Genomic DNA, 13,110 nt, shown 5'->3' on the forward strand with positions numbered 1-13,110 from the left:
CCTTATGAGCTCATCCTTCGATCTTCAGAAACCTAGCTCACCTTACATTGGCCAGCCTTGTAGCAATTTCCTCGCATCTCTGCTGCGGCATTTGACACTCAGGGTTTTTCACTTTGACTCCAGGTTGTAAAGCTGTCATCATACTTAGGGTAGGTACTCAGCACTCACCTAACGTTGGCGAGCCTCGTGGCGATCTCCTCCCAGCTTTGCTCCAGCATTTCACCCTCAGGATCGATGAGTTTCACTCCATTGTCAGGCTCCAGGTTGTGGGAGGCTGTGATCATTATGCCTATTGTGCGACCTGGAATCACAAGCAGAACCGAAGCTAGACCTCAAAAATTCAATAATTGTATACAGGTAGATTATAATCTAATTTAAAGCCTGTGCACAACGGATAACGTGTGCATAGACGTGCGCGTTGTAATTGTAATTACAGTAACAACTATGCTTATGAGAGGCGACATATCGCTTGCGTGATTCGTGCGTGCACGCCGTGCATGGGTCCAACATTTTAACGCACGCGCACATTCAAGACTACGCACAGTGTACACGCAGCCGGTGTGCTCTCACGTCACGTACAATCAATTACTATTTGCTAGCATGAATAAACTCAACTAATGGCATATCTATCTTTGTGTGTGTGACGTTTTCGACTCGGTCGTAAACACGTCCACACTTTTGTTCGCTCATCTGCCAGAATAGTGATTCACTCGGCTTTTATCGAGTTTTAAACATGTATTTTAGAAAATATAAGATGTACAATTAACACGCGCAACACATTCAGATGTTGAAAGAGAAACGTGAATATTGGGGGTTAGTAATATAGCTAAACATGTGACCTTTATTCTATCATACAATACACTCGTTTGTTTTAGGAAATATTGGCTAGTTTTCGTTTTAATTCGACTGTTCCAATCAACACTTGATTTTGATTATATTTAATGTGTTGGTCACATTAGGACTAAATGTTGCCCTTAAAATTGTCTAATTGTCATCTCTTAAATCTTTGACGTAGTTTGCTTATGCCGTTGTAAAATAGTCAACATCAATTCAATTATTTATTTAATTCGAATCTGGGAGATCCATATATTTATTTATATAAACTTTATTGCACAAAATATATGTATAAAACAATGTACAAACGGCGGACTGAATGCCATATAGTGTTAGTAGTACAAACAAATCTTAAAATTAATTGAGGTAAAATTAATTCCATAAATTATCAAACTTTAAGATGACACCTATTTTCGAACCATGTTAAAGAGTCGCATAGCAGAGTTTTTGAACAAATATAAGTTATCTTACCATTTTTGACCCTGGAGCGGATGACCGCAAGCAAACCCATGCGGTACACCACATGCTCTAGCAGGCTGGCTCTGGAAGTAATAGAAATACGTTTATTAAGCAGGATATACTTTGCTCGCGAGTTCCGAGGACTTGTAGCGGAGCCGCCACACTTGCTAGGTGCATAATTTTATCTAAAGTTCTAGATTCACGAGCAGAGTAGGTACACCCTCCCGCTTCCTCAGCTCGAAATTGCACGGCTATGCGTGTTCGGATTTTTATTTCTCATACTCCTGGAAGTGGCTCATAGTTTATCTGTGAGCCAAATTGAAGGAATACGAGTGAGTGTCAACGGAGTACTGTTATTTTTGTTATAGAAACCGATTACTCATTAATCGATTTTCTATGTAGGGATTAGAGCCAAAAGATCGATTATTATCGATTATAAACTGTTTCAATTGTAGAAATCCCTAGTCTACATTATTATATTAATGATTAGAACGTAGAAGTATAACACTGAAATTGTATAAGTAAGCCAGATAACCAGCACTCAGTAAATAAACAGTCAATTTCCTAATGTTATCAACGACATACAATATAGTAGATAAGCTGATTAGTAAGTTGACTATTTTCAACGTACTGCACTGACTGATGAACTGGTGACTATTTAGACAATAAAGTAAATTAACAGTTTGTAGACGCCGTGATGTCTGTGAAACGAATTTCCGGCGTCGTAGCTGTTCAGTGTTCATGGCCGGTCAAAGGGTTAACAATCGAGAATAGGAAACATGTACAGTCGAGTTTATAAATACGACTACATTTTTTCATCTTATTCCAAAAGATTTAGGTATTTTAGATGAATAAATATGTACATATTTCTGAACTCGACTGTAACAGGGAAGAAATAATAACCAGAGTTTGCCCTAAAGGTACAGTCAACGGCAAAGATATACGCGGTGGCCGTGAGCATTGCGAGAGATTTTAACCACGCATTTCTTAGGCCAAAACAAGGAAAAAAAGTTATATCGTTGTATGAGTTTAGATCAAATTCACACTTTTTTTGTATGTATTGGTACATAAAATGTAAAAGCTATTGGCAAAACTGTAACTCAAAAAGAATTTGAACTTTTTTTTTGTAAAACTTTTTTTTTGCAAAGTGTACTTGTCACTTTTTGACATCTATCAATAAGGATATTTTGAACTAGGTTCCATAAGGGTCAACAAGGACCGTAAGTTTCAATCGCAAGTGCCGCAAATACATAATTACTTTTTAAAAATGCATATTTGCGACACTTGGCAATTTGGGCGTCGTCTGCTGCCGTCCCCGGCTTCCTGGCAGAGCGCCGGACATGAGATGGGGCCAGCGTATCAACGCATGTTACATCCCACGCCAGGGGCCGCCCCAGGAACCAAGGTACGAGCGAGCAGCCGTCGGGCCTTTTGCCATCTGCCGCTGATAAACCAACTGGCTCCAGGGTTGCTGGTATGGAGACGGTACCGAGTGCTCTGCGGATTAGGTCGTTTAGGGCCGAGTGTCTATAAAATCGGCCGGCGCTTGACTGGCAGTGGAGTCCGTGGTGCCCATAAGCGTCAACAAGGCTTCCACAGCGGGAGCAAGCGTGTGGCTCGCAGGCTTTCAAACCTAGCCTGAGGCATACGGCTACGCGCAGTGACGCCGGGTCCAAAAGGGAACCAATGTTCCGCGACGGCAACGCGCGCAGCCAATGCCCTGACTCAGGTTCCGATACTGCGAGCAGTCTAGCACGTTCGCAAGGGTTCGAACTATTGTCCAAAAGGGATTTGTGGGTTGTTTTGATTTTTATCTGGTCCCAGGCTGCTTGGCAGGCTTTTTCGGTAGGCGGACTCTCGCCGGGATTTCCAGCACTCCAAGCTGACTCTGCATCTGCCAAGCTCGCCACTACTACAACCGTGGGATTGGTGACATTAAGAATGCCACGGATGAGATGGGCGACGCTGTGGACAGACGAGAGAAAAGCGGGGAGAGCCAGATCGCCCGTAGAGCGAATACCCAGGCCACCATAATTAATAGGCAGAGTAGCCTGAGACCAGCTTTGAGAGCTGAAAGAGATGTTTAATATTTTGCAAACCGAATTTTTTAATATGTTGTCTATGGATGACGTGAGACTTGAGAATTTCCAAACAGGGCTGCAACGTAAAATATATAAGAATTTTGGAGAAAATAAACACAAACGTAAGATGTAAATGGCTGTATGAGCGTTAATTTTGAATAATAAATCTGAACAGTTGTGAAAGTTATCTAATTTTGAATTTATTGCTAAAGGGATGGCGTCTTCGAAAATAGGGGCACCGAGTAATACGAGGGAATCTCGTGTAACAAAGGTGAAATTGGGCGCGACAGAGTTGAGACTTAGAGTCAAAGCAGCCCGGGCGCTAGCTGAAAGCTTTTCTGAGATAAAAACCTCACACTTATTGAAGTTAAGTGTGAGGCCTATCTCAGCGAACTGCCTTGAGATTATATTTAAATCATTTAATACTGAAGAAGCCGTCCCTGCAAGTGTCCCATCATCCAGATACCATAAATTTAGTTTTGATTTTAGCTGAGTGATGATTGGGTGAATAGCGAGGCTAAAGATGACGGGCCCAAGCGGATCTCCTTGCTGACACCCAACGCATGAGGCAATTTCTTTTTCACCAAACATTAATTTGGATGGATTGCCGTAGCATTGTTTTAGGTATTCAAATATTTCCGGAATTTCCTTTAAAATTTCGTTTAAGAGAGTGCTACGGTCGATAGAATTAAATGCGTTTCTTACATCAACTTTTACCAAAATTTCGAAATTTGAGTTTTCCAGGAAAGTCCGTGTGGCGTGTACACCACGTGGCCTCACAACCGCCTCTGACACCGAAGCCAAGTTGTTTGGGCTTGAATTTGTCTGTAAGGCGGTCGTGAAACTCGTGGCAACACAATTTAGAGGCTAGTCGCCGTAGTGTGCTTCCCACCGCTATCGGACGAATGCCGCCGTCTTTTTTTTTTAAGGCTATCAGGTTAGCGCCGTATAAAATGGGAGTGATTTCGCTGCAGATTTTACCTGAAAGCATTAAATTTATCAACGCGGTCAGCTCTTTGAGGAGGGTTTCTCCGGCATCTCCCATAAGCGGGCTCGTCAGGTCCTTGAGGTGCTGCGGGGTTATGCCGTCAAGGCCACCGGCCGAACCATTAGGAAAAGAGCTGATCGCCTGTAAAGTTGCACGGTCCGTAACTTGTAGTGGTTGCGGAGAGATTTGAGGCGGCACGGGAAGTTGTACTGGTGTAGTTGAAATCGGATGCTTTTCTTTAAGAGAGGAGAACACTTCGTCAGAACGGGCGGCCAAGGTGTCACTAGAAAATAGAAGTTTTGTAGCGCCTCTTATGTTACCGTCAGAAACCTTATTTTCTATTGTCTTAATTTTATAGTTTAAATGAGTATTGCAAGGATTATAGGTTGCAGATTCCGCGGAATCGGAATCTACGGGAAAGTCAGGATGGAGTACATTTTCTTTGATAATAGCCGATAAAGTGCGATTGGATTGGTCTTGAGGGATATGAATATTTTTGTATGTAAATGTAAGTAAGGCTTCCCATGCGGGTAAATTATTATTAGACACAACCTTGGCCACGCATTCCGTCAGGCTCCGAGCTACAGCAACCCTAGCGCCTTTTGGTATACGTTTAGCTATTTTAGTGTGAGCTTTTAATACTGCTAGACGGGTACATAAATCTGCAGAGGGAGTCGCAGTGTTGGGAACAGAGGCCCCAGATCTGTTGACATGAGAGGAGTCCGTCGGGGGTAGGTCTATCCGAGGAACATGTTTCTTGGCAAGATGGATCTTGAGTCCATGGGTGCCCTTGTAGGGTTTTTGGTCTTGACAAATAGGGCATTCTGTGAGCTGGGTGGAGGCCGGATACATTAACACAAGACGATAAACAATACAAAATTATAAGCACGTATGTAGAAAATATAAGTAAATGTTGACATTTTGACACCGATATGTCCGCTGTATTTATATCCTTGTTTATATATATCAGTCACTGAGATGTCACTTTTCAGATATATTTTTAGGGTGAACCGATTTGGTGTTATTAGAAGAAAGACACCAGAAACATGGCAAAACTTCTTTCACTCGCCGTTCTTTCAGTGCAGATGATAATTACAGCAATACAACATATAAAATTCGTAATAAATTTGAATTCATAATATTATAATTTTTGCTCAGTTGACATTGACATAGTACATTTCGATGATAGTACAGAAAGTAATTATGTATTTGCGGCACTTGCGATTGAAACTTACGGTCCTTGGTCGTCCGACACCAAGAAACTAGTAAAAGAAATTTCTACTAAACTAGTCTGGGTGTCTGGCGACCTACGAGCTGGCGCTTTTTTCGCACAAAAACTTAGCCTCACTGTGCAGAGAGGGAACGCGGCCAGTGTCCTGGGAACAATGCCTCAGGCTAATTTAGGCTTAGTTTTTTGATAATATAGCTATTGTAATTGATTTAAAAATATTGTAATATTTGTGTAAGCTTGTCCCAATATATTTAATGTACTATTATTGTACCATAATTCTAGGGTCAACATCGCCATCAAAAAGCGTTTTGCACTAAGTAACAATAAAAAGATGTTTTTTTTGGAAGTGGCTTTAACTCTGAAATTAGGCGAATTCCAAAATGTTAAAATCTCTAGCAAAGCTCACGGGCACCTTGTATGTATTTCCTATTACTCCTTTCAAATAAGTATTATGAAGCCGATTGCACCTAACCGATGATATCGGTATCCAAAATTTACATCGCGGTCAACGGTGAATAGTCGGGAAAAGGAAATTAAATCCACACAAACCCAAATCCCCATAAATGCGTCAATATTTCCGCGGTCGTTCGACGTGGTTCTATGAACTGTTGTTTTGTTTATAGGCCGCCCTATTTTCCATATCGTAAAATATAGATAGCCGTTTTACTGTCCTGCCGTTCTTGGCAAGCCAGTGACTGGATCTTTACCGGGTTGCCGATTTTATTTCGTACGTTTGCATTTGACCTTTGGTTACTGACTTTCGCTATCTTGACATTTCTTTGAGAAGGATGCAAATGTCGGAATATTGCATATAGGTATTATGTTTTAGCTATTTCTCTGTTGTAGCAAATAATACGTTGGTGGAACACTTTTTAGTGATTTTATTCTCTCCCGTTGCTCAAGGGACAGTTTCTTACAAAAACACAGTTTCTTAGAAAAATAACAACTACGTTATACCCATCTTCCTCGCGTTATTACCACGGCTAATGGGAGCCTAGGGTTTGCCTGGGAACAGTGGGAACTAATCCCTAGATATGGCGTAGACACTAGTTTTTACGAAAGCGACTGCCATCTGACCTTCCATCCCAGAGGGTAAAACTAGGCCTTATTGGGATTAGTCCGGTTTCCTCACGATGTTTTCCTTCACCGAAAAGCGACTAATAAATATCAAATGATATTTCGTAAGTAAGTTTCGAGAGTAAGACTCATTGGCACGAGCCGGGGTTTGAACCCGCGACCTCCAGATTGTAAGTCGCACGCTCTTACCGCTAGGCCACCAGCGCGTAATACTAACATACTAAGTGCGCAGAAAAATGCATGTTTGATGAATTCAAACAGCTTATAATCAGAATTTTAAGAATTGTTTTTCCCCTGAACAACTAACCATAGGTACTACCTTTTGCGTCTACGAGATGAGACGAATTTCCCGTCTTTACTCGGTTCTCAATCTATCAGAATTCATCTAAATCGGTTCAGCGGTTCGGTAACAGACAGACAGACCGACATACGGTTTCTCATTTATAATATCACCTAAAGTAGGAATAGGGATAGATGACAAGTGAATAGTTTTAAATAGTCTACAACAATCAAGATTCACGACGCACTTATCATTGCAATTCAAATAAACTCGTTTATAACATTCTTGTTCAGCTAATGGCCTTACGAATGTTAACAGTCCTGACTAATGCATATCGCAGAGCCTTTCCTTGTACTAACGTCAATATCTATACAATTTAGAACCATATCCCCAGGATATAGAGTACAAAATGTATTATTATACATGCTACTATGTAAACAACGACACCCTAAATTAGTAATTAGTAGACTTTACTTCGTCAAGGCAAACTAGTCACTCCGCATTTTTGGTACAGTCGAATTCACAAACATCTTTACAACCCAACGTTCCAAAAATAAATTTACACACCTATAAGGATGGTATTCCTATATTTCCTATCCAATTTCTTTGTCCAATGTGCATTGCGTCTCACTCTTTCATTAAGCAAAATATGAGATGCAAATACATAATGGACCAAGAAATTGGACAGGTAACCACCCTTAGACACTGAGTCACTGACAATAAGCTAGTGGCTAGCTAGCTAAACTAGCGGCCGGCAAAACGTCCCATCATTTTGTCGCTTGCCATAAGGACGCCTTGACATATTCGTATAAAGATACAAGCAAATCTCTTCCTTATGGCAAGCGACTAAGTTGGCCGTTATTCCGGCGCGGTCAGTTATTAGCAAACCACAACAGTGTAAACAGGTACTAAGGTAAGTTCGTCACCTACTGGCGGTCTTTAAATTGGATGCGGATTCCGGTGTGCGAGCGGGACATCACTATACGCATAGCGCTGTCTCGCTTACACCCGCAACGACGTGCGGATACTGCGGATCGGCATCAGTGTTGAAACCACATAAATTAAGTTCCCTTTTACACAGCTTGGGTACAGTGATTTCACACTTGTTTAATAACGTAAATCGTGAAATATGTAATAAATTAGAGTTGACAGACGTCACCGTAACCAAAGGGATAGATGTGACCGAAATATCGTTACATTGAGGTCGCTGTTAGCTGTAAACTATAACGATTTCATTTAGAAAACATGTACAAAAATAAATCGAGATAGCCATTCTTTCTTATATAATCATCTCTGGCTATGACCGCGAAAATCGAAGTTCGTCAATTGCGGGCAATTTTCTGTCTCTCTAATTACGTCTTAGTCAGAGTAAAAGAGAAAGATCCCCGCAATTTGCGAATTTCGATTTTCGCGGTAGGCCCTGATACTGTTTAATATTTTCGGTTTAGAAATGAATGGTTGATTTAACGCACAATCGACATAATTCCACAAACAAACCGTTCCATTATACCTGGAGCTCTGACCTGTGCCAAGAAAATGGAAGCTAAATTTATCTCTCATAGGAATTCAGGAAACGGGGGCCTATTTCACAGACTCAGATACGTGTCAGACAGGACTTCCACCAAATGGGGAACATGCATGACTTTATTCACATGTTTTTTGTGGTTAATTAGATTTTTATCACTTGCCCATTAAAATTAAACACAGAAAAATCATTTGGAAGTTAGCAATATGCAAGACTTTTAGTGAATATTTTATAAACACTACACTACTATTAGTACTTAATAAAATTAATGAATGTTTTTTTTAAAAAAAACGCTATATGCCAAATACTTTTTGGAAAAAAGCTGATATACTCTTGCTGCTTGCTATCAAACTGCTGGATGGATTTCTATCAAACATAGCTAAGAACCACCGCAAGGAAACTAGCGTTCACGTTAAATAAACTGCATCAAAATCGGTCCATCCGTTGGAGAGTTACGGTGCCACAGACAGACAGATATTGGCGTCAAACTTATGACACCCCTCTTTTTGGAATGTGGGGTAAAAAAAATCTTGAATAAGTTATATTTTCGAAAAAGTAGTAGGTATTTATATGATACTCCATTAGCACTTCTCACTCTCTCTGGACTCTCATTACCTACTAATGTATAAAACACTTCTTTTATTTGTTCTCCATGTATAAGGAATTTTTTATACCCTGTTGGTTCGCCTGCTTGATGACGAACAGTTACTCAACGCAACTCAAGTGGTGTCACATGCGCGTTGCTCTATAGGTACTATGTACCTCTATGTTTCCTAACGAAAACCAAAGTCATTTTTGTTTACAACATACATACAAGTTCCTCATTTCTGGTAAATTAAAGATAGTACTTTTAAATTATAGGACGTGTCATTCACGAAAACGCGTGCCTTGAATTGTATTGTCATGGTATTAAAGGTTGAATTTGACAAATCTGGGTGACACGAACTATATCTTAATAAAATGTGGATAGATATGTTAGAATGAGATTATCTTTGCTGATTATGACAGGAATATAAATTAAATTATAATTACATTGTGAAACAGAGCATGTTTCATTATTAGTCAGATCTTGTTAGACTATTAAAATGAAGGTTGTCAACTTTGTACCTTAAAGGATTGTATTATGGATTAATATTGCTTAACTTAAGAATGAATACATGTTGTGAGTCATAATAGCCTTTGCTCATCTATTAAGAATTGTTGTTTAAAAAACTTGGTTCATTAACAATGTCTCATTCAATTATGCAAAAAAGTTATAAGTTAAACAATTTTTTAAGAATAGTTGGTAGCATAAGTTGCTAAGTGAGCAAGGTGTTCAAATGAACTGGACATGACAACATTATGACCATGAATATAACCATATGGCAGATAATACACACATGAAATCAGCTAACTGTATCTTCATGGCCAAATAATTATTAATTATTATGCCCATAAACACAAACCCACCTTATTCATAAAATTTTACAGGCCTGATTTAGTTAAATTATGTTTTATCCCTTTCTTACAAATACATAAGTCAAAATGACAGATAAATACAAATGTATTCTTCAGGCCAGTAACGCGTTTATGAATAATGCCATAATTATTTCTCATGCCAAATATATGTGACAGCAAGACAGGCCTTTTTTTGATATTATTTCTCAGCTTCTGCATAACTTTAACTGAGTTAAAGACATAAAAATCTACCCCTCTTTCCCCAGTTACTCTTCACTTCCCTCTTTTCATTCTACATATTATATTCAATACTCCGGCTTGTTCTATTGTAGTTGACTTCTCATAGAAAATTTGTATTTTGCGCTTTTTCCTACTGAAAAACCGGGTGTCTGATATATATAAGCATATTTGTATTTTGCATTAAAAATATATCACTCTACATTAATCATTTACAGTAAGGAATTAATTGTAACATACCAGTGTCTAATGAATTTATCAAAACAATACTTCATCAACTCACTGAGCATCAAATAGCTATCAAGGGATTCTATTGTCTATTATTACAGTTAATCTAACCATGACCGGCAATCAAAATTGATCTCAAATCACTTGACATAAGTTACAGTTTAGCTTGGTCAAACAATTGGCAAAAGCAATGCCATTTCTTTACCATGTGTTCCCTGTTCTATTTTTAAAAACAGATGTTTTATTTTTCTTCAGAGTTGATTGAACTGGCCAGTTACTTGATGATAACACTATGTTGATCAATAAAATATTGAAAGAGTGTGTATATTAAACAAATATGAAGAGTGCTTGGCTTCAAGCCAAAAATATTTAAAAATCATTAAGATGAAAGAATATTTTTTAGTTGTTTAGTTGAATAAATATGGATGTAGGTGTATATTATCATATTGACCTTTTCATGCAAATGGCAATGCCCTGGTTTGGTAACAAAGAATAACAGAAAACTTGTAAGTCTTCATAACTATTGTAGGCACTTCATGATTTTTTCCATTAGTTATTACTTTTTTTTAAACAATTTAAAATTAATTTCAGTCATTACTGATAATATACTAATATAATGTAAATAAGAAGGGTAAAATAATTATTATAATATTATTGCCCTTATAATTAACCTATATTTGTGGCCTAAACAGGTCTACACACTTTTACCAATGCTAAAGTTAATTGCAACGATATTTTAATTACGCCAAGGCCGCATTCATTTACCTATTCACCTGGACTAAATCAATGATGGTACGATTACGACACATAGTAAAAATTCGTAGACTATGAATGAATGACTAATCCACGTTTATCACCCTATCGCGGAGTCATTGACCATAATTACGCCGACTCCTTCCCGTTATAGGTACCCAAATACGATTTGAAATTATGAGTCACAGCCCAGCACGATTCTAAAAGGAAATACGCGAATCGACACAGTTGGCGACATGACATTTTACGCGTTGTCTGAGAGAAAGGCGCGCTAAATACTTCGTTTATTACAATATAATGTTGTAATAACCGCTCCTACTTATTAGAATGGAAAAACCTTGCATGAATAATGTAATAAGACTCACTTTGTGCGGAATCCGGCCGTGCCATACTCGATAAAGACATCGGTCGTTTTCGGATGCATTTCCCTGGCGAACGCGTAGACCACTCGTAAGCTACTCGGCGGCATCGTGATAGGAGATTTTTATTTATAAGGCCGCGTATCGCACACTTACAATCACTTTTAATCAACAAACGAGATTTCTTTCTACATTCCCGCTGCAAAACGTCAAGCAAAAGCAAGCAAGTAGACGTCATTGACATATCATTTTCAACGTCAAAACACTCCTTGATAATCCAATCCAATTAAATAGCCCATCAGTACTCCAATAATGGCGCTAGTGGCTTATGCTTCTTCTCATGTTGGTTTATTTTTCGATTGTACATTTTTATTTAGCAGTATTAACCCAACTGTCAAATTACAAAAATTGCTGTGGTCATCAAGCTTATTACGTAGTATCGCTACTCGTCCACAGGTGTCGCTTTGAGAAGTATTTACTCATATGTTACACAAAATACTCCATAGATGTCACTTTAATCAAATTTTTGGGACTTGAGCAAAGAATAAGAAGGCACAGATCCATCCGGCATTCAGCCACGATTGAAAATTGCCCAAAATTGTAATGAGAAGCAATTAGGAACCTAACTAAAACTATAGCATAGGACTGGTATGTAAACCAGAACCGTGTAGGTCTAGGTATGTCAAATCCGTCATGACATGATTGCACACGTCGCCGATCTGAACTAGATTGAATAACTATGCAAATGACGCAGGTGTTGATACTACAAACAAGTTAATTATACCATACTTACTATGATTACCTGCAATGACATGTATGCTATGCGTATAGGTCACAACCACGTCACAAACATATTTTTGCTTTATGTGAATACAGTATACCTAAATATCATAGAGTCAATCCAAGATAATTTGGCAGCGATTTTATATCCCAGAGGGCCTACCGCGAACCACGTTCGACGTGTTGCCTCTCTGTCGCACTTGTATATTCGTACGTAAGTGTGACAGGGAGACAACACGTCGAACGTGGTTCGCGGTAGGCCCTCAGGCGGTGCACGGGTTATTTTAAACGTCAAACTTCTTTGAAATTATGACGTTTACTTGACACTTGCACCGTCTGGGCTATTAAAATCGCTACCAACTTATCTTGTTATGACTCTAGTCATAAAGTTGGGTGCAGGCAGGTTATTATTATTTCCAAGACCAATTTCCTTTTTTATACCTACGTAAACAAGCATAAACCATCCACTACCACAACACGCAATTTCCTTTGGATACACATGTGTGGACGAAGTGTCTCTACATTTTGATGATAAATATTTCTAGGTGTTTAGTAGTCTGGGATCTTTACCAGACATTACGAACATACCAAAATCACGAAACACTTCGTCAAAAATGTGCCCAAAGAAATTAGAGGGACAAAAACACTCTGATATTGACTCACTTATGGATAATCGGTCGACGTCATACGAGGTTCCAGGTTCCATACGTTGAAACTACGTATATGCTGTGGAATGAGCTCCCTGCCCAGGTTTTAACGAGGGTTATTTTTATGGGGTTATTCAAAAAAGAAGTGTACAAAGGTTTTTAAAGGGTCGCCAACGCGCATGTAACACCTCTGG

The 13,110-nt window shown here is 39.0% G+C and overlaps 1 protein-coding gene across 3 annotated transcripts in view; it reads right to left on the reverse strand.

Moving 5' to 3' along the window:
* Positions 1-11,743, reverse strand: part of LOC133529735 (phosphoacetylglucosamine mutase) — a 42,297-nt gene extending 30,554 nt beyond the window's left edge. For 2 of the 3 annotated variants that reach the window (XM_061867534.1, XM_061867533.1), the window contains exons 1-3: positions 11,496-11,743; positions 1,306-1,376; positions 169-301 (exon numbers count right to left, since the gene is read on the reverse strand). In XM_061867534.1, the coding sequence (XP_061723518.1) occupies positions 169-301; positions 1,306-1,376; positions 11,496-11,599 (308 nt within the window). In that variant the 5' untranslated portion in view covers positions 11,600-11,743. The remainder of the gene's footprint in view (positions 1-168; positions 302-1,305; positions 1,377-11,495) is intronic. The other variant, XM_061867535.1, reaches the window with a different exon arrangement.
* Positions 11,744-13,110: the final 1,367 nt, after the last annotated feature.

Source organism: Cydia pomonella, chromosome 21 (assembly GCF_033807575.1).
Source record: "Cydia pomonella isolate Wapato2018A chromosome 21, ilCydPomo1, whole genome shotgun sequence".
In the NCBI taxonomy this organism is placed as follows: Eukaryota; Metazoa; Arthropoda; class Insecta; order Lepidoptera; family Tortricidae; genus Cydia; species Cydia pomonella.